The 22,719-nt window shown below is 37.3% G+C and overlaps 2 protein-coding genes across 2 annotated transcripts; both read left to right on the plus strand.

Moving 5' to 3' along the window:
* Nucleotides 1-6,683: 6,683 nt before the first annotated feature.
* Nucleotides 6,684-9,635, plus strand: LOC147873735 (larval cuticle protein A3A-like). The gene is made up of 3 exons (XM_022061599.2): nt 6,684-6,819; nt 8,739-8,975; nt 9,207-9,635. The coding sequence occupies exons 1-3, from the start codon at nt 6,805-6,807 to the stop codon at nt 9,453-9,455; spliced, it is 501 nt and encodes a 166-aa protein (XP_021917291.1). The 5' UTR covers nt 6,684-6,804; the 3' UTR covers nt 9,456-9,635.
* Nucleotides 9,636-15,248: 5,613 nt separating this feature from the next.
* LOC110828672 (cuticle protein 7) lies at nt 15,249-22,227 on the plus strand. The gene is made up of 4 exons (XM_022061598.2): nt 15,249-15,386; nt 18,661-18,744; nt 19,464-19,752; nt 21,121-22,227. Exons 1-4 carry the CDS (start codon nt 15,372-15,374, stop codon nt 21,270-21,272), a joined length of 540 nt encoding a protein of 179 aa, XP_021917290.1. The 5' UTR covers nt 15,249-15,371; the 3' UTR covers nt 21,273-22,227.
* The last annotated feature ends 492 nt before the right edge of the window (nt 22,228-22,719 follow it).

Here is a 22,719-nt window from a genome sequence, read left to right on the forward strand (position 1 = left end):
TTAACATTTAATAAGTACCTGACTTTTTTCTCCATCAAACAGGTACTACTATAAAAGCTAATAATCGTTCAGCTAGAAATTTCCGCTTCTTATGTTATCTGTGTTCTTATTATACCGTCAACGGACCCCACGCGGTGTCCAAAAATCCAATCCACACTTTATATAGCCTATTACTTCTACAAAATCTGTTTTAATATTATTATTCCATCTGTCCTTAGGTCTTCCAATAAGTCTCTTACCTTCAACATATTTATCTCCCTTTCGTCCAAATTTTCTCCTCGGAATCCTATTTTCAAACACCTTTAACGCGTAGTATTCCAATAACTAGAAAATTACCCATAAAGAATGAAGGAAAAATCTAAGGCAGTACTTAAAACACAAATATATTAAAAATGCAACAAAGAAGTATATAAAAATTACAGTCATCCCTTATAGTTGCTAAATTTAACAAAGTACAAAAATAAATGCAAAGCAAATAGTGAAAATGATCATCAACCAACATAGATGTTCCAAAATATTTTGTAAGCTATATATCTTCCTATGCCATATACACTAAGCTACTGATAGCGTCGTTAAATAAACAAAAATAATATAAATAGATAAATAATTAAGTACACACTTATTACTAATGTACAGCACAATAGTTTGCAAACTGTCGCCTCCGAGCAGGTTACAACTTTGCTTTTCACCTAGCGGATATCTCGAAGGTCACAGCTTCAAATCCAGGTGATGTTTCCGTCCTGGAAGCGGCATGTCTCAGCCTTGGCAAGTCAACCAGCCATGCGTACAGACCCGGGAGCTCTGACCCTTTGTTCTTAGGGCAGAAGGACGACATTTTTACACAACTCTCTCCAACAGACAGTACGAGAGCGACAGATCTTTGAGTTCGTGACTTACATACCTCAGTCGGTAAATTAACACACTTCCTATACAAAACGATATTAATCACAGCTGCGTGTAGAAATAATCGGTAAACACTGACATGCTTGTCATTAATATCATAAATAATAACTTACTATTGACAATTACGATTACGAAGTTATAAGCGTTTCGAAGGAATATGTGTCTTCCATCTTCAGAAGTAGTCATGGCGTCTTATTCTAAATGGTAACGGTCAAAATAAACACGACATCTTCTGATCGTTTATGATATATAGGCCTAACGAAAATAATGTATTGAATTTATTTAACATTTATGAGTCACTGCAAGGCCATTTTCTTAAAATGGGCCCAATGAAGGAATAATTTTTGTACGACAAAATTATTATTAATCTGAAAAACAAGTCAGATTTAATGTTATGGTGCCTTAGATTTTGTTTGCGTTCATCTTGGATATTTGAGCTCCTTCTTAGTAAGGAAACTCAAACCTTATTATATTTCTGTAAAAAGATTAGGCCCGCTGGCCTGTTTCACTTCAAAATGTTTTGGGCGCTCCACAGGGAGACCTCTGCCTATACAAGTGACCGCCCAAGACTTCCGCTATGGCGGACGGTCACTTTGACAGGGTGACTATACGTTGCTTTCTGTCACACCAGCGCCACATCTCAGCAAACGGAACGTCATTTATAAACGACCTGAGAAACAATTTCACCACAAATTCATATTTTCTAAACACAAATGTTTGTATCGATATTAAATCCCCTTGATTATATTCCATCTTAAGTACACTCTGGTAAGTGCGACCAACATATGGTAACTTCTGCGGTCAGAAATTCATGACAGTCATGATCACTGGCTGCATTGCGCAACTGTTTGTTCTGGATAATTCGCTTGCTTCATGATTGTCGTAACGCTTGGAGGTCACATGTGCATTGTACCGTTTCACTTTCCTTAGACTGGACGCACACCGCTCAGTCAAGACAAGAAAGCCTTAGACACTTTCAGTCACTTTAGGTTACATTATCGTTTACAGGGTAAAAATCAGAGGTTAGACAGGAGAAGTTTTTTGTCAAGTTTGGGCGTGTTGAGAATTGGGTTCTGAGCAGACTGGAGGAAACTTCATAATGACGAGCTCCATAATTTTTAAACCTTACAAAATATATTTAGGATGAACATATCAAGAAACATGAAAGGGACGGGACACGTGGCGAATTGAGAGACGATAAAGGCATGTAATATTTTTATTCAAAAGTCAGAAGGAAATGCCCACTTGAAAGACATTGGCGTAAAAGGTGAAGTATTAAACTCTTATTAGAAAATCCGGAGTTTGATTCATCCAACTTGTAATGGGGGGCGGTGACACGCTAATGAAACTTCGGGTTTTATAAAAATCTGAAAATTTATTGGCCACCAGAGTTTACTATAATCATCCCAAGAATTCATTAATGATTTCCTATCAAAACCAATTTTTTAATGTGACGTCACGTTTTAATGCAATCCGATTGAATCCCTTGTTATCAAATAGTAATAATTACAGAGCAATTGTTTGCTTTTATGAATTGTACTTTTTTCTTCTTTTAATCGCTTTTTAAAAGACAAGCTTATTTTTCTGTATACTTAAAAGTCTTTGGGGTCACTCGACCTAGCATTTGCCCTTTCAAAAATATCCGGTAACATTCGAATGAAACTACCGAAGTTCATGCAATCAAATAATTACATTTTCTGTGGTACTTTATCGTTCCTACCCTAAAAGAAAGGATTAACCAATAAAACACTTCCACTAACGGTGTCTTGTTCACAAAACCACCATCAAATCATAAGTGCACGGTAACACTAACATCCTCCTGAGATATCTTGTTCGCGACTGACTAATTAGTGTTCTTTTGTGACTATGGTCTGAGCGTGTCTTGTTTCAACCACCCGGTGTGCGTCCAACCTCAAGCTTCTATATCGAACGTAATTGCTTCCAGCTATCTGGCTTGCTCTCTCGAGTGGAGAGCCATACATCACCGGCTCCTAAGAGGTGAAGGTAACAATCATGTTCCTGGAGTATTGTATTAACATCGAAACCTATTGTTCGCATTTCGTTCATTTAAAAATGCTTCTATTCTAATGAGTAGAGCCCTTCTTGAAAAGATAACATGACACTCAGTTAGTCAAGATATTAACCACCTTTCATGGAATACAAACGTTCATTACAGCGTTCAATAGGCCCCGCCACCAGCCTCTTTCCTGAGACAGATCAGTTTAATCAACTACCTCAGATAATGTTTGCATTCGTGCATTATTTATAATTATATTGTTCATTCGGAAAAAATATAATGATGTCCCACTCTATTAATCAGAACATTTTGAGAGCTAGTGAATCAGATAAAACACGGGAAATAAGATGGCTGTCTTCTGGGTTGTTGCGCCGTGTAGTCAGGTAGAAGTTTACTGATGATTCAGAGGTCCTTGCCGCATCCATCGTCAGGACATCGTCCTTCTACCAGACTACAATGCGCTACAACCCAGAAGACAGTCATCTTCAAACTCCTCGCTGTGAGAACCTCAAATTCTATAAAATACGGAAAGGTACAAAAAGTTAGAGTCAACATGGAAGAATTTAGATCTTATTAACCCCTTGAAAGCGAGGCTTGTCTAAATAGTAATATTTCAGAACAAGCAGAGTGCCCGCAGGGGAAGTTCGACAAATGCTTACATTTCTTACAACTGTTGCTTACCCGAAATGTTATTGTACATCATCAAATATGTATCGTTGAATATCCCTAAACTTAGGAGTATTTGTCTTTACGGTATCGTAAACAGGAATTAGTTTCAAAGATATTCGTCAGTATTTTTCCCATTCCTTCTGCATTAATATAAATAATCTTCATCCTGAGTTTAGCTAAACCCTAAATTTGTTAAATTTTGAAATGTATTATATAACGGCAAACTTAAAAAAGTAATTACATATTCACGCGATAGAGACATTTATAAGAGTAAGTTTAAAAGTTATATTTACCATCTTTAAGGATTACTCTTGACATAAGAGAAATTAAAGTTACTTATCCTTCAAAATGCAAATTATTAATATTCTCATAATGAAAATCAAAAACACAACTTCTTTATAACAATATTAACAATAAAATGCAAAAAGCTTGAATATCTGTACATTTCCGTTCTAGTCTCTGAATGAACTTATAAACGTCCAGTGATTAAAATCAAAAGGCTTATAATATCTTAAGAGGATTACGGTAAAACAGACACATATCGTCCTATAATCAACATCTCATAAGATCTAAAACCATTTAGCATCGTTACCATGGTAATTGCTATAATAACACACACAGGCGTGACGGACATCGTTCACTACATTTTATTTAGATGCTTTCTCCAAGCGAATAATGTAACTCCAGATTAATCACCTTTTTAGTTACCGCCCGACAATCATTTCTGCCGTTAAGCGGAAGTCCACTGTGTTACTCGGTGCTAACGTCATAAGAGTTCAAGAACTTCGTATGTCTCGACAGAAAATGTGTTCCCTTGAAAGCTGTTGTCACAGTTCCATACGTGAAGGCATGTCCGTGATATGTAATTGGTATTGCATATGTGAGTTTTGTGATTGGAATGAAAACCATTCAAGGTAAACTGAGAAATTAAACATTGCTGAGGCATGACATTTTTCTTTGAACATTTCAGAGTCAGCGAGCCGGATATCAAATGAGGACCAATTTAATTCTTTCAATACATAGGCCTACACTTTGTGACAATTACTAATAACAAGTTATATAATAGAGTATTAATTTTAAGACGAACTTTTTCAAATTTCAAATTTTCTGAAATCGGAATGCGTCTTACATATAATGGCGTCAAATAATCGATGTCGAAGAAATTATATTGTATGTTTAAAGCTCAAGGAAACTCTTAATGCCATAACTCGCGGTCTTGGTCATGCCGTGGTAACTAAAACACGCGGAGATTCTAGACTCAACCACTACAGCAAATATGCAAAGTAGATAATCATGTTAAGTACCCGTTATTGTTGACAAATTGTACTAAAACTCTCCAACACAAAAAAACTTCATAAAAATTCATACAGACATATCCGATTTGTTTCATGCACAGACAGACAAACGTAATCAGCGATTTCAAGACACTCTACAGGGATTTAAATGCACATAGAAACTCACTTTAACACAAGTAAACAAGTTAACAGCAAAATTCCGAACTTATAATTATAATAACTAACATAACGGGTCAGAAACCTTTTCAGAGCACATAGACATTTAGTTAATCAAACTTTAATTTTTACAGATGCCCGCTAATGCAACTTAACCGTTGAATGTAGTTAACATCCTCCTGCCTTGTTTTAATAAATATTTTAATATTACACTCCCATCTATATCTAGATCTCATAAGTAATATTTTCCCGACTATAACTTTGTACACATTTCTCACGTCCCACATGCATGTTGATTACTCTAAAATTACAATATTTCGTGATGAAAACAACTCTACATTACATATCGTTACATAATCCTATTACTAACTCCTTGGTTGTTTAATCTTGATATAACTGTTAAAACAAATTTAATGTCTTAAAATAAATACTGTGCAAAGAATGTTACAGTATTTCGATATGTAACGAGACGAATCTATATTTATCCCTAAATATTATATAATTTATTAAATCCTTAGCACTTCAAAGCAACTTATTCACAAAAGATACGATTTACGACAGTGTTCAGTGGCGAAATAAAGTTAAGCATAGCAACACGGTTGTGACCGAGAACTTTAAGCTGTCCTCAAGCTAACTTAGGCACACCGCAGGAAATTTACGACCTGGTCGCAGTTTCATGACCTGAGGATACTTCAGTGAAACAATGAGAGTTTCTTACTGCTTAATTCAGCCGTTTAAGGTCTTTATTATTGCGTCATGTCTACCCCTTATAACAATTATCATCATGGCGACCAAATCAAAGATAAATATGCGTTTGGTGCATGTAGAGCGAATAGCAGATGAGAAAGCTGTACAAAATTATTGTTGTTTAACTTCAAACAGAAGAGGCAACATAGAAGACCTAGGTGTAGATGGAAAGGTAATATTATAAAATAATTTTACAGGGATTTAGTTTTAGAGGGTAGAAATAATTTTTTCTAACACGGGGCAGGGTCCAGTAGCGGGTTCTTCCAAACACGATAATAAACTTTTATGTTCCATATAAGTAGCGGAATTTCTTGGATACTTTTACGACCGCCAGTTTCAAAATATCCAGCTCCACAGAACTCCCTGTGATGGGCGCAGTAACGGAGTGTCACAGCAGATCCGTGTGCCTGGTTGCGGTTTCAAGGTCTCTCATAATTCATAGAGCTGAATGAACAGTACATGTTACGCATTGACACGATTCGTAGAGTCAACCATGAAGTTCTTACTGTACGGGGAAGTATGTTTTAACCCGCGCTGCAAACGGTGTAACACGCCTTGTTTTCAAGGTAACACCATTTTATAGTCTTCCTTAGTGAAAGTGATTTTCTTATAGTTCACTTTTACATTACAGCGACGGTAATATTTGTCTTATTATTGTATCTGACTGTGGTCACTTACTATTATCCTTGTAACACACAGGAATGAAAGTCAAGATTCTGGGCATACTTTTTTTGTATTATGATTTCCTCTTAGTTTTTTACATCGACTTTTTGGATACCTTCAGGCACATTGTTCTGGTTTTCAACTTCAGAAACATTTTTCCGCCATTGCTAAGGAAGGAATTATATTCAATCGGCTTAGGTATTATTGGATCATAAGTTAAGGTCAGATCTAGACCTTGAAAACTTTACGGTGGGGTGTGTAGAGGTATATAAAAGGCGTGGACCGTTTTGCATTTCAGCATCAGTCCACAGCAGATCACAGCACCTGTAACAAGCACCCACAAACCAAGAAACAATGGCTTTCAGTCAGGTAAGCTTCAGTCAATTAACAGGTTTAAATTATAAATAATTCAGAGAAGAAAAAAATTCATTTTTGTAGAAATGCCTGGTACGGTTTAACTCAATCATAACATCGAGTTATAATCTCGATAAGACCTTATCAAAATGCGATAGAAAATACGTGATCAGGAAGCCTTTGCCTACTATATCTTGCTATCCACATTTATACTTACAAGACTTAAAGTCAATATTATAATTTTCGTTGCTAATTGTACTAGATATAAATTCAAAATTATGTTTGCGTCTAAGCATCACGCCATAGGGGAGCTGGGATAAACTTCCACAATTCTGAGTCCTGAACTACTCGGTCCGACCGTTAATTTAAGCAGTTATAATTTTATTGCAAAATGCAGGCAATTGCTATTACGGTTAGGATTCAAAACGAAGTACATAAATATCAAATTTGCGGATCAGATTTCTTCGTGACTCTCCCATCCATACTACTTATTTTTACCCCATCAAGAAAAGGGCGCTAAAACAAATGTTTGGTTATAAGAGGGATGGAGTAACAGAAGACATTCACATCCCATCATTGCAACTGGAAACCTATTTAAACCAACAATAATTAAAAGTAGAGATTTCTTTTGTGTTCCCTTTATTTTAAATAGTATCACGAAACACGTCATCTATCCAATATTTTGTTTAAAAGTGGATAACGAGAGCGGGGGTTGGATGAGGTAAAATGCGAAATGATTAACGATGTTCAAAATCACGCCGAAATTGTTACTGTCATTTGTCAAACGTGGATTTTGAACGGCTAACCGCAGAGAACACCATGAGGGCAACATAACTAATATGTACACACTGATATATGTGAAAATCTCTTACAGATAAAAAATTGTACAACATTGTATGAAGGATGTAGATTAATTACTGATTGTAGAGTGACATAATTAAATGATAACGCTGAAAGCAATGTTCTGTAACCATCAGGATATTTTAAATTTAACTCCGCAAGAATTCATTGACTATTTCTTACAAAAGCCATAAATTTTCTAGACGTATGGTCTGTTCATATGAAATTCGTGGCTCAATCCACTGTCGGGGTCCGTTGTTCTGTTGAAGTCCTTCTATGCGTTTCAACGTTCATTACGAACTAATGCAACAATAATTTCAGAAATCTTAGGGGTAAAGTCTGGGAAGTTAAAATCTGAAACTATCACTTCATATTCCTCATAAATGAAGTCAGATACTCGATACATAATTCGCAAACATGTCTCGAAATTTCTTTCATAGTCGTAGTTAGGAAATGCTCTTATAGCTAAATCTTTCTGGAACCCTTTTCAATGCATTTAATAGTACGTACTCTGTTTGCCTATTCGATGCATTTACATTTAATTCCAACTTAGTATTTTCATACTTGTTTCATTCACTTTCATAACGTCTTTAATATTTCTTGAAATAACTCACTTCGGCTACTGTCTCCACTCCTACCTTTTATTCTCGAGGACCCACTTACTTTTAATTCCATATACTGAGGTTTGATTGTGCATTTATACTATCTTCCTACTCACACCTTTGCTGCTATACTTTACAGCACCTATGAATTAAGCAGGCCCGCAAATGTAAAGCAGCTGAGAATTTACTTCGATTAATACTGAGGACTGGGAGAACTCTCACGTATTAATTCGGTTGAAGAAATTATCCAAATGGATGATTTGAGGTTTTCACAGCGCCGTGTAGTATGGTAGATGTTTAGATCTACCATACTACACGGCGCAACAACCCAGAAGACAGAAATCTTCATACCCTAATGGAATCCGAAAGTTAATTACTGTGTCAAAAGACCTAGCCACCAGACCCAATACTAATCCATGTGAATGCATTCCACATCCCCACATCCATTTTTAAGTTATCGTCCCATATTTGAGTTCCACGGTTATGTTACAGATTGTCGCCGTCGTGTGCGTGGCTTTTGCCGTAGCTGAAGCCAGTGTGATCGCCGGATACGGCGGTTACGGCATTGCTGGACTGGGTCATGATGCTCTTGGACTGGGTCATGCGGGTTTGGGACTGGGTCATGCGGGACTGGGCTACGGTGTCGCCCCCGTGGCAGCTGTGGCCCCCGCTATCGCCGCTCCTCACGCCGTAGCAGTTGCAGCTCCTCATGCCGCTGTGGACTATTATGTAAGTGTAGCACAGAGGGCTGGCCCCTGCGCAACAGATTATGCGCAGAAGACGGGGCAATATCTTGCGTCCGTTATGATTCCAGGGAATTCGGTTCAATACGCAGTCAACTGTTTGGCTCTGAATGCCACCATTCTTACAAATACAAGTAGCGGAATTTACTTCATGACTGTTCCAATCTCAGAAGTTAGATGGTCAGATGTCAATAATAATCCATATGGATTCTTTCAGGCTTACCCCAAATACTCATACAACTACGGAGTTGCCGACGGTTTGACCGGTGATGTCAAGTCCCAGGCCGAGCATCGTGACGGAGACCTCGTTAAGGGACAATACAGCCTGGTGGAACCCGACGGCACTCTGCGCGTTGTGGACTACACCGCTGACGCAGTCAATGGTTTCAACGCCGTTGTCTCCAAGCATGGTCATGCCATCCACCCATCCCCTGCAGTGGCTCACCTCGGCTACCATGGCAAATAAGCGGGTCACATGACAAGCAACCACCGCATTTATGACAGCAACGCGCCCAACATAACATGCCCACTATCGCTTTATAACAACCAATCTTGAAATCATCGCAAACTTATTATATATTATTATCATAATTTAAATATCCTGTATAGTGCAATATTTTATGCAATAAAAATCGTTTTTTATTAATGACTATCTCTCATTTCTTGAGACATTTACACCAGCAACGCTATTCCATTTCAAAGCTAATTAGACACTCATTTGTCTTAGCGTCTCACAGAATGGAGATGAAAGATGCTTAGTGCGGTACGATCTACGCATTCTCTGTGTAGTACTACCGGCAAAACGTTTCTCTGATGCGTGCACAATATGAGCAGTGTTTAAGTATAACAGTGGACTCAGCACTTCCGCGCAGAAGATGTTATGAACGGCGACTACCTGATTTGCCTTCCCGTTGCATAAACCAATCCGTGACGAACCGAAATTACTACTGTGGACTGTAGATGCCAAGTAAACTTATTTGGACAGCACTAAACTTGTGACCTGTTCCGATAACTGGCATACAATGCATATTCATAGTGATGGAGGTTGTTTTAGCACTTATGGGACACTCTGTATATTCCTTATTTATAACAGCTTGTAGAAATACAACAACGCAACAAACTTGATTGTTACGTGACAAGGCTGCGAAATTCGTTACTATGATTACTTTGGGCCCGTTAGCCGCAGCAGTTCCTTGGAGACGTAGAATCACTCTCACCATAACAATGAATAAGAAATACACATCGGGTAGACCTAGATGAAGAAGCAGAGATTGGTTCACGTAAAACATTAACTTGCTTTGGAACGGTCAACGAGAAGTGTGGGGTGACGTTTTTGAATTATGTTATGTCACTTCCTTCAGACACAAGATCACACATATACAATGTCCCCTCAGTGAAAGTAGTATTATAACGCAACAGAGGTCTACGATTCACTTGAGAGAGTTTCCAGTTGCCTGTTACTTACGACTTATTACGTATAATTCATAAAAGTTGATTGAATTAAGTACACGTGAGACAGAATACAATTCGCTATCCTGGAAGTGGCTCAAGACTTTTTACACGTGACGCAATAAACGTATAATACAAAAATAGAACTTTAAAATGTTTACGGGGTTACTTATGTTGTAAGGTGATGAAACGTAAGCCTACAAAACTACAAAAAACAGCAGTTAATGACGCGTTTGGTTACTACCTTGACATTTATGTAGCGTTTGCCTTTGTGTTAAAAAAGGCACAACCTGATATTATAAGTGAATGTACGATAATTAATGTTTGTAAGAAGTAATTCGTATTTCACGACTTCCGGTGGTTTTGCCAAATTTTACCTCCTTCATAATCCCAACCAAATTTCTTAACCCTCGTGGAATTCTAATATCTTGGTCTGCCAGCTGGTTCCCCACATTTCATGGTCTCTGTCTTTCCTCTGAATGTTTATTATCGTGGCTCACAACAACCCGAGAATAGTCAAATCTTGTGCTAATTGAATTTAGTCAAAATAAAGATCTGTTTCTACACCAAATTTAATAATATCCTCTCATATAAATCGAATAAATCTCTTATCAGCCTTTAAGTTTAAATTTTGTTTGGTTTTAATATATCTGCCATGTGTGTTATATGCTTCACCCATCTTTTATTTTATTTAACTTTTGTTATAAAATAATGTTGTATAATTTACAGAACGGATTTTTTTTTTAAATTTCTTCATACCACAAAACCTTGGCATGGAACATCGCTTTAATAAATTATTTAAATTTAGATCTGTAGACTTACATGTCCGGCACACATTTGTTTATTTTTAAGTCGACTTCTCTGTTGGATTCAATTTTTTACGCATGCACAGAGCTAATTTCATGCGGTGGGGGGATGATTAATTTTTCTGGGAATTACATACATTGATGAGTTCACACAGTGTTGGTGGATGTCACTCGCGCAATCTGAGAACTTAACATAACTTTAATGAATCCTGTCAAAACGTGCATTGTCTCAATGCCTTCCCAACACAAGCAACTCGAATTACATACGTTGTGGTACGTATGTGACTCGGGATGTTGTTATTTCCGTTCGTATGAACACACATACAAAGAATTTGAGAATTTTATCACGTTCTATATAATAATTCGTGAACGGGGAAGTCGTGAGAAAATCATCATGGGAAAAATAACACTGGTTGTAACTGAAATGTCGTAAGAGGGAATATGTTTAGGTTTACTTTGAAAACATAGCAGTGGTTAAATTTTATTGGCATAATTTTGGCGTATTCAAAGACACTTTCAACTTAATCATTAAGTTCACAAAATTACTCAAATCCACGAAAATCACTTCCAACGAAACTTTAAAAAAATCCTTGATTTATTAATTTCCAAGAATATTTGTGCAAGTATCTAATTCATTGATGTATTTGTTTCTTACCAACATCTTTTGCGTTTCGTGTAATAAGCTACACTTACTATTGGAATTATGCTATTTAAAAGCACCCTCAGAATACTGAAGAAAGATGAATGACTTTTATGGTAACATGTCTTATCCACGTATGCAGTGGCACACATAACTTGCCGTGGGCTTCAGTGGGTCCTTCATGGTCAAAACCTAATTAAAACCCAGTAGTAAAATAACATGTGTCCAGGACTCATGTCGCTTTTGCGTGAAATATTACAAGCATATTGCCCTGGTATTTGCAAACAGAACTGAGATAATTCATGAAAAAACTCAACAAGATAGCCGGTTTCAGGGCCCATGACCAACCATTACAAGAGACAGGAATGCTGACCAATTAACTATAATAGCAGTCACTTAATTTTCGAACGGCTGTACCAAACTCTACATCATTACTTGCAGTGTTAGAGCTGAAGTTGAACAATTAAGTAAAATCCGATAAGGAGAGCATGTCTTCTGAGCGATAACACATCCCTACATATAGCAGGTACTATTAAATTTATCTATCCTATTCGAAATCCTGGCAGGGAATTTCCGTCAATTTCTTCATTCTCTTTTAGCGGTGTTGTATCCTCGTGTAAGATTGCAAGATTTCACGGAGAATGAAAGCTTTTATGTCTTCTCACTATCTCATTCGTCTGTAAGAGGGTTTTTGCCTCTCGTCCAGCAATAGGGTTGATTTTATGATTACACAGATGTACGCGTATTTGTACCAACACTGATGATGGAGGAGGAAACAGTGCCCAAACGTTGGATCACAACTCCATTCTGATCTCCCGAGAAGACTTCATTGCTTATTTAGCACGAAGTCTAAGATCTCCAAATATATTCGCCGATCATCAACTTCCGAACTCATTCTCAAGTAATTTCTGCAGTTGAAACAGCGTAATTAAATTATGTAACAATAACTATTGCCTTGAATAGGATCTATGGCATTAACATGCATTGTATAAAACCTGCTGGTTTGGCTATCAGCTAGCTAGTGTAAAACTAGAAACATAAGATAGCTTACAAGTTTCTGGTTTACTTGGAAAAGCAATCACAGAGGCATAATGCATGGGAGAGATCGGAAAAGCGAATAAATGTTTGTCAAAAAAAGGAGAACGAAACTTATTACTTGTGATATATAATCTTAGATATGACGATAATATTAAAATGTATTAAGAAGAAACAGGATGTGAACATATGATAAAACCAGAAGCGGATTCTTTTGAAAAGATTAATAAAACTCATGGTTCTGTAGAAGGTGGGAAATTTCTTTACTGGGTGAGAACAACTATCAACTTCTCAAGGAGGAATTACATAATGTTATATCGAGTCGAGTTTAGTGCTCAAGATGGCTGTCATCTGGGTTGCTGCGCCGTGTAGTCTGGTAGAAATTTACCAACTTTTCAGAACTCCTTGCTGCCTCCATCATCAGGGCGCCCTGATGATGGAGGCAGCAAGGACCTTTGAAACATCGGTAAACTCCTACCAGACTACACGGCTTAACAACCCCGACTCACCGCCATGGAAACCTCAAATACTACGAGTTTAATGTTGCTGTACAGACTTTCGATATGATAAACCTTCCTGTTAATCTGTATCTAACGAATTTGTAATCTAAATTTAAGTCAAAATCGATTAATTTCGAACGCAAACAATGTTGTTGCAAGTATATAATGTAGGCTTACAAATTGTAACAGAGGATTATATACCGATGTGACTAGTTCTTTAGTTATTTTAGGATCTTTTTAAAACTAAATACGTTACTTTTCGTCAAACGGCAAATACAGAACGTTTTAATCTGTTTAAGAATGCACTTATGAACATCATAGAGAAAAATACACTTTACAAAAGAATGTAAGGTTTTCGCGGCTATGTTAATGTAGATGTTGATCTTTTCGGTTTCTTTGTGTGCCAAAATTTCGGCGAAGCAGAATAGAAATATCGAGACCATTTTTACATTTTCGGAAATTGTCAACCATAATCGCAACTCTCCTTACAATGTTTTCAGCATATTCTTACAAGAAAATTATTGGTACACAGTGAATATAAAAATTTAATATCCATAGCATTCAGATACGAAGCCCATGGAAACTCAAATACGTAATCAGTTATGGTTACACATAATATTTCTTAAGTGTCGAAACACATTTCTGTTCTGCGAAAATTTTAGATACGCAATCCGACATTGTTTTGTTTTATTACGCATACTGAGAACTGTGTCGGCCGCGGGCTAGGATAGTAAAACAAGGTGACCAGAATAAAGACGAAAGCCAAAGAGTGGATGAAGAATAGGCCAAGTGTGTTAGTACATAGTGCGATAAAAAAATTCTATAATGAAACAGGTAAAGTGAAGACACTGAAGTATAAGAAATATAAAGTGTTGCGACAGACAAGGAGTAACCAAAATATGACGACGAGAAAATTTTGGTACTCAAAAAGGAGAAAATCACACTGGAAGTTATTGTAGTCTGTAATCTGTTATTTACACTTAGATATGATTCAAAATGTTATAGTTTCGAGGACCAGTATATACAAAGCTATAAGAAAATGAGTCAAAAACATTTCCAAGACGCCAGAATGGGGTAAAACAAAATAAATAAGAATCTTAAAACAGGTACCGTTAAAGTTGAACGCACGTCATAAGCATGTATCTCAAATCAAACTGCGTAAAATCAAAGATAAAGGCCTTCATCATGGAGCAGAATGCTCCTTGATAATCTGACAGTACGCGTTCATCTAATCAATTGGTTTATTTCCGTGTTCACAGCAGCCCGTAACTGAGTAAGTCCAATTCTAAGTCTGCTGAATATAATCTACATAACCCCACACTATATTTCAAGACCATTTTAATATTATCCTTCAATCTACTCCTAAATTTTCTAAGTGGTCTCTTCCTTTAAAGTTTACAAACTAAAGTTTCATACATTTGCTTTGTTTCCTGTGCGTGCTACACGGAACATTCCATCCCTGTTAACTCCATGTGACTACGCAGATTAACGATGTATTTTTCTGTACTTTAGGAAAAAATATTACCTCATCAGAAAATTAAAACTTTCGGAAGTTACATGGGCAATTCTTGTAAATAACCAAAGTCCTTAAACTGTTGATACCATTTACATGGACACATTCAAGAACGCCTTTTACTGGCTATACGACCAGAGTTTCTCTGGATGGACACCCCTGCGGCGGTCGATGGGAGAGACAGAATTAAAAGAAATGAAAGAAGTAGCAAGAATAAAAAACGTATAAGGCCTACATCTGCTACGTACGTGTAATCTTTCGCAGAGAACAATGCAATCTTAGCCTAACCTCACTTAACCTTGGTTTCAGTCAGAGAACGGAAGAACTCATTCTTCTCACATTTCGCTACTAGGACGTATAAATACGTAGTAAGGATGCTAATTATTCGCATTATTACCAAAGCGTGCTTGAGGATACCAAGAGACAGTGTAAAGTGATCATGTATATTCTACAGGTAAGGGAGTGTGGTGAATTCAGTGTTAAGTGATATCGCTGGCTAAGAGCCTTTTGTACTGAAAACTACGTTGTGGAAAATTCGGATTGTAACACGACAATCAGAACACATATTATAATGATAACAACTGGTGTCATAAAATATAAGAGAAACTCATCTTATAATTAAAATTAGATACGAAACCATGACAGAATGTAAAGGATTTACTAATGTAATGCAGATACAAAATAAAGCCATTTTGTGATTAATTTTTGGCCTTTTGGTTAGAACATGAAATTTACTTGTAGGGAAATCCGTGTCGTCTACTGCGGGAATTGTAATAAAAACTACGTTGAATTATTCACCTTGTGCTGTCATAATACACCACTATCTGCATTATTTATTGACCAAGTCATTAAGACCGGTTTAAACAGTCAACAAATGCCATTCTTAAATATAAATAAATTAAATGAAGCAGTTTTATTGAAAATTAATATGACAAAATTTGGTACCTAAATAGATTCAGCACATATAGGCCTATATTATACAGCTTTTAGTGTCAAAAATGTTATATGAGACATTTTAAAATGTACACAACTGTTGAATATAACACGACTAAGGCGCAAGAATAAACTTACTGAGTTTATTTACGTTTGCATGTGTTTTAAGAATCTTTGGATGCATTGCCCTAACAGGAGTATCATCGGCTTTACTTTGAAATTAAGAAAAGTCATTTTCTGGTAACTACGTGCGTGAAATGAATGTGTGTTATATCTCTGATAACGTAGCACATTATTAAACCTTGGATACTAAGTCAGGGGCTTCATCTGTGACCCGGTATTTGGCTAGTCTTGGAGTGAAGGTGAAGTGAAACCACACAGAAACAATGAAATAGCCCATAAATACAGAAGCAACGACAAAGTATTTTCTTCCGCGTTTTTTCAAAGTTAGCTGTTGCGGGAAACCTCCTTAGCTCAGCGGCTAAGAAGGCATTTGGGCGACCTAGGACCGACTGAGGTTACCCACGGGCAACCGAGGGGCAGGCAAGCCGAGGCTGTTTAAAAAGACGTCCAAGTCCACGCAACGAGTGGTCTAACTTCTGGCTGAGGTGTCCCGTGTTTTTCTCAGTTGTAAGGCAAATGCCAGGGTATAAGTCAAAAGGGGCACGGTCCGCTTTCCTTAATCATGGAGACCTTCTGCTACAGCGATCCTACCACTTCTGGGCGTAAATACCAGAAAGCCATCCGATTAAAATCCTTCTCACAAAGGACAAATTGTCTCATGGGGTACAGCCCCTTTTAAGAATAGTCAAGGCCTTCCGCCACGACAAAATTCTCGTTAGTGTAAGCACACCCCCGTTTTAATTTAAGGCTCTGTTTACCATTTTCAGTAATGAGTTTCGTATGCAGGTATAGTGCAACCTAGCAACGGACGATGTCTTGCGCTTGGGCAGAAATACGCCCTCGGTTACAATTTTTTGTTGGTTCGTTGGTAGTATTTTTCTTCTGAAATAATGCCCCGTTCTACACAAAAACGTCTCGGGCCTAAAGTAATTGATCAAGGGCTAAGAATATAAAGGGAATGATAGAATGTCAATGTAGGCATGTAATTTGTTAATATTTTGTATGTCTCGAAGCTTCTCGATTTTGAAAAGATGTTTTCATTAGACTTCGTTACTAGGACAATGAAGAACAGTTGGAAATGGATAAAACGCTTGGAGTATTCAAGTAGTATGCCTTTCTTTACAGGGAAATAATCCTGAAATTAGTTTTTCATTCGAAAAGAGCTGGAACTCTTTGCAAGCCTGCTTACAGAAAGAAAAGTTCCACAAAAATTAAAACAATAAGCAAAATAATTCCTTTCATGCTTTTGGCTTCATATCTGTTATATACATAAACATCAAAATTAGAAGGGTAACATTTTTTCGCGCTGCAGACTTTTTTAAAAGTAAACATGGATTCCTTAGGGTCCAATGCATTTAGAAACAAACGGGATGAGTCTGGTTTTTCACGGAGGTAAAGATGTTAATGGTGTTCCCAGTTGTAGCGCCTTGTGGACTTGTACGTGGGTACCAACGTTTCGGAGGAGGATACTATTTCCACTTTCAGGGCTGAAGGAGTTAGTGTATTTCTCCGATACGTTAGCATCCACCTACAAATCCACAAGGCGTCACAAGATACAAGACCGCTACTGACACAGACGGAAGAAGTTTCCCACAAACTAATTACGAATACTTAATATAACAGCCTTTGACTAAGATACCCGATTTCTTTGTTGTGTAAGCCCTTTTCCAAACACAAATCAATTACAATCTGGTATATAACGTAGTCCGAAACCTTTGTAACACATTAATAACAGACACAAGAGACACATTGTAGTCATTCCATTTTTACAAACTCTAAATCCTCTCTCCAATGTCCACGTATTGAAATTTTGTCATTCATAGTTAAGTATAATTTTATTATATTTCAAAATAAATACAACCTTATAAAATAAGCCTATCCAGGGTAATGAATACTATTCCCACGGGGTATTACATGTCGCTGAGAAGTTTATAGACGTTGCGTAATGCGTGAGAAGAGTGAAATGGTGTGAGAAATACAACGTGTTCCATTGAAAACGCTGCATTAACACGCAAACACTCTCGTATTCCAAAACTTTTATATCATTTGGTGTACTATTGTCTTACTTTCACGAACAGAAGGCAACGATTTCGATCCGAAGCAGTGTTCTGAAATGAAGACACGTTCTATGTGCAGCTTCTGCGCAACTCGCGTGAGCGGCGGCCTATCAACCAGGATAGCTTAACTCGACTATCACGGAGGACTTTGGGAGAGTCTATTTATATCAAGGTGGTGAAGCCACTCTTAATTTAATTTAATTGCCGTCGTATAAACCGTTGACGCCGAATTTCATACAAATAATATTCAGAGAATTCAGTCCGTACCGCCTAGAAAATACGTCTCCATGCCGCTTAAGGAAATAATTTACGATTATTCTGAGAACAGTACGAAACCCGTGAATGAGATATGTGGGCAAAATGGAGAGTTACAAGTCTTTTATGCAGGCGGAACATAGGCATAGTTACAATTAGGCTGTAAGAGATTCATTAAAGAAGAACATTTAGGAAAATTAAAAATACACGTGTACAATTACTGTTCTTACGTGAGTCACCGACCAAGTTATTACACTCATTCATATATGTCGATGGCGTAGTGTAAGTTACTTACAGACGTTTGGGAAAATTTCCTTCTTTAACGTGTGGATTACAGTCAAATACTTGATTGTTTTGCAGACAGTTCTTCTGGCTGCATCCATCATTTCTAGGATGGTTCTTGTGACGCCAGGATATGTTCCAGCACATGCTATCGATTACTATGTAAGTATCTTACAAGCCCCACACTCAGTTGAGAACCACGGATCTATTATAAACAAGTGGGACCTATTACAAGTCGTTCGTATTTTAACAAGGGACTTTGATTTAAAATGCGGATTATTGAAAATCATACTATACTACCAAACATTCTCGGTATTTAAATCTGTTCACAATTTATTGCTGAGTTTACTTTTGGTCCTTTACTGAATGACAACGTAACTGAAGTGTCTATACTGAACGACTGCAGTAGTGAAAAATTCAGATTGATTAATTTTGCCTACATGTGTACATTATAAAACTGAATCGAATCTATAATTGATTGTGGAAATTATTTGGAAATTTAAGTAATTTGAAGGTCTCTGTAGAAATGAAGCGATTTTGAAATAGGTGTTGCACGATAATCGAAGAAATCCAATGGTGATTTGACAGGCCTCAGCACCTCAGTTATGTTTGCTGATAACACGAACATATTCAAATATTTAAATATTCGGTTCCTACCTCCACAGAAACACATTTAACTTGGTTACGAAAATCATTTTGGTAAATTTCGTTCAGTAAGGCAATCTGAAATTGTTCCAATAACGAAGTGCATGAGAAATGAATTCTACTAGTAAAGTTCCAACTAATTCTACGAAACTGGTAGTACACAAGTTACCACTGCATTTATTACGTCATTGACATACGAGTGCACCAACTCGACACTAACTAATTCCCGATTGCAGTCGTCTCCGCGTTACGCGTTCAACTACGGAGTAAACGACCAGCACACAGGCGACATCAAGCAGCAATCTGAGCAACGAGAAGGAGATGTAGTCAAGGGACAGTATAGCCTGGTGGAGCCAGATGGCAGCATCCGTACAGTGGACTATACCGCGGACCCGGTGAACGGCTTCAATGCTGTGGTAAGCAAGAGCGGGCCTGGAGTTCATGCCGCACCCGTTGTGAAGCCAGTAGCAGTGCCAGTAGTTGCACAAGTAGCGTACGCCCCAGCACCGATCGCAGCTCCCATCGGTGAGTTGGAATTTACGGTTCAGCTGCGTCTTTTGGTTTCAGGTGGCGATATATTCGTTCTTCGGCTACGTCATAGCAAAATTAAAGCTTACACGGCGACTAAGTATAACTAATTCTGACTACCAGCAGTGTAAGGGGGTTTAATGGAGAAAACACCAACGTTTCGAGAACAATCTTCCTTCTCGTCCTCAGGGTACTAAAATTGTAGGAGATATCGTCCATGCTCTGACGGGATCTTCTACAACGTCAGTACCCTGAGGATACGAACAAGTGTGGTTCTCGAAACATTTGTGTTTCCTCCATTAAACCACCCGAGAAGAATACATTATAGTTTAATGTTGTTTACACTCTCACTACACGAAGCACAGTCCTTGTTGAGAAGCTGATAGACGCTCAGCCGTCCGAGAAATCCCTCGACTTTTATGAAACCCCGTTCAGTTCATTGCAGAATCTAACAACCAGTATCTTCAACATCCGTTTCAATATTTACCTCTCATCTGCGATGTCTTTTTGGAATTTGTTCCTTCCTTTCATAATGTCGACGAAAAACTTGTATTTCTGATACCCCATGCGTACTACATGCCCTGCTGATCTCGTCCACCTTTATTTAATCACCCTGTATATTCAGTGAGGAGTCTGATATTTATTCTCAATATTTGCTTTTGCTGTACTTTTAGAGGGACACAATTTCCCCTTCAGAAACTGACTGACTTGCTTTGGTATTTGAACCTAAAGTAACAGCATGTCTGACGCGGGAGTTCGTCATCAAATTTCCTACGACGGTTTAACAAAATTCGCGTTTTTTATACCAGAAAAATTTGTATCAATCCCACCAGACATGAAAAAGGCACTGCAGATTGATCCTTCATTCAATACCAACAATTAAGGTCTATTTAAATTTTTTCTCGAAAATTGATATATTTAAATCCAATATATTTTAATTAGCCTATACATGTTTCATACTCAATAATGTGCAATGGCAGTGTTTGAACTGGGCGAGCAATGATAAGTAGACTCTCACTAAATTAATTAATTTCTATATTATTTCTGCTTGCAACAGTGGCTCCTCGTTACAGCCCGATACATTTTACAAGTACTGCCCCAAAATTACATATACACATTATAATACGGAATATTAACCTTGTCAGTCAGTTGCCCATCGCTGTCACCTCTGCCTACACTGTAGGTGTTCAAAATGACCACCTTTAACTTCGCTAATTCACCAAATGCCAATACTGTCGTATCTAATGGTTTGGATTTTCAAAATGTGTTTATTTCATTCATTGAACTTGTGAAACATCTTTTTGGGACAACTCTGTATACAGCCTACTGAATTACGAGTGTGACTGTTGTGGGTTTTTGTTTCAGCCGTGACGAAGCAGCACTATGCTCAGTACGAGACGTACCCAACTCACACCGCGGCACACCTCGTCCCTGACTACGATGCATATGACACGGGGTATGTGGACTCTGTCGGTGGTGCGCATAGCGGACATTATTCCAACTACGGATATTACTGATACACACACACGTTCCACAGTCACGCACTCAAACGATTTGAAGTCCACAATCTCTCATACTGTTAATATGATTGTAGTTCAGCATGTCTAAAGAAGAGACCATAAAATCTAAGAGTAAAGTGTGATCTGAATTAAATAAAATTAGCCAAACGATTCTGGGCGATCGCTGTTAACAAACTGCAACTAAAGACACGGACTATAGTTATTTATCGCATTGCAAACTAATCAGCAAAGTGCAGGAATAGAGTGACTACAAATGGCCCAATGGCAGCGGTCTGACTTTGCCAACAAAAGACTGTAAGAGCATTGCTCATCACAGAAACAGAAAGACTACAGCACTGTAAATTTCTTACGCTGTTTGCTTTATTTTCCCTTCATTTGGTAACCTTGGTAAACATTGAAACCATAGTAACAAAGGTAACAATAGTAATCAACGTAATTACAGCAACCATACCATGACGTCATCGAGGAGAATTGTCCTCTCATCTCACGACTTCGAAAATACGTCAGATTTGTTATTATCCAATGGACTAAATTAAAAATTACGAGTTTGGGCAAGCCTCCAATGACAAAAATGCATAATAAGTTTCACGAAAATCTCTTCAGCCACTATAAAGTTTTATAAGACGAACAGACGGACGGACAAAGAAAACTTAATATGAGCAAAATATTAATGTATAATTATTATTAAAATCATTAATCATTCATTTATAGGACTTCATAAAAGATCAATCTGAAACGTAATTATAGTTTCATCAATAAACTGCTAAATATCTCGAAATTAAAATTGTTCTATGTTTAACAACCAGAAGTTCACTGCTTTCTGGTATTAAACATAAGAACAAATTTTATGATTGACGTTAATAAAATTAGGCAATTTGTCAGAGTGCATAAATCAATTTTTTGACATGGCCTGGTAATTTATTAAGCATAAATAAAGTAAATAAAATCTGGAGTTTTGTGACGATTTTTTGTTGTTAAGACAACGAAATTCCTGGACATTATCCATTCGTATCGATTTTTCCCTGGAGATAGAGACTAACTCTATAAATTGGGTTTAAAAGAATAGGTTATTATCTGAGTTTACAATCTCCGAAACGTCGTGGTTTAACAAAAATCAAGATAATACATAATCTTCATGTCCATGAAATAAAGTATCTGAATACCTTACCTTCCTTGAAGCCAACACAATTTGGAACCAAATCGGTCAGCTTTATTCTCAGTAAAGTCTCTCAGCTCTATAATTAATTTCGAATAATTACTGAAAGTCGATTGAAATTAAGTGAATTCCTTAATCATAAAACAGCTCGGGCTTCATACGCGATGTGACTCCGATTCTACAATATAATGTTTATTTGTAATTTTCCTCGTAGATTAAATATGAATTGTTCAAAAAAGAAATTACACCACATGGGTAGTTAGTTAAAAGTTTTGGTTTGTGGTGGTT

Source organism: Zootermopsis nevadensis, unplaced genomic scaffold (assembly GCF_977971745.1).
Source record: "Zootermopsis nevadensis isolate Lab colony 2312 unplaced genomic scaffold, Znev_1.0 Znev_ptg000016l, whole genome shotgun sequence".
Taxonomy (NCBI): Eukaryota; Metazoa; Arthropoda; class Insecta; order Blattodea; family Termopsidae; genus Zootermopsis; species Zootermopsis nevadensis.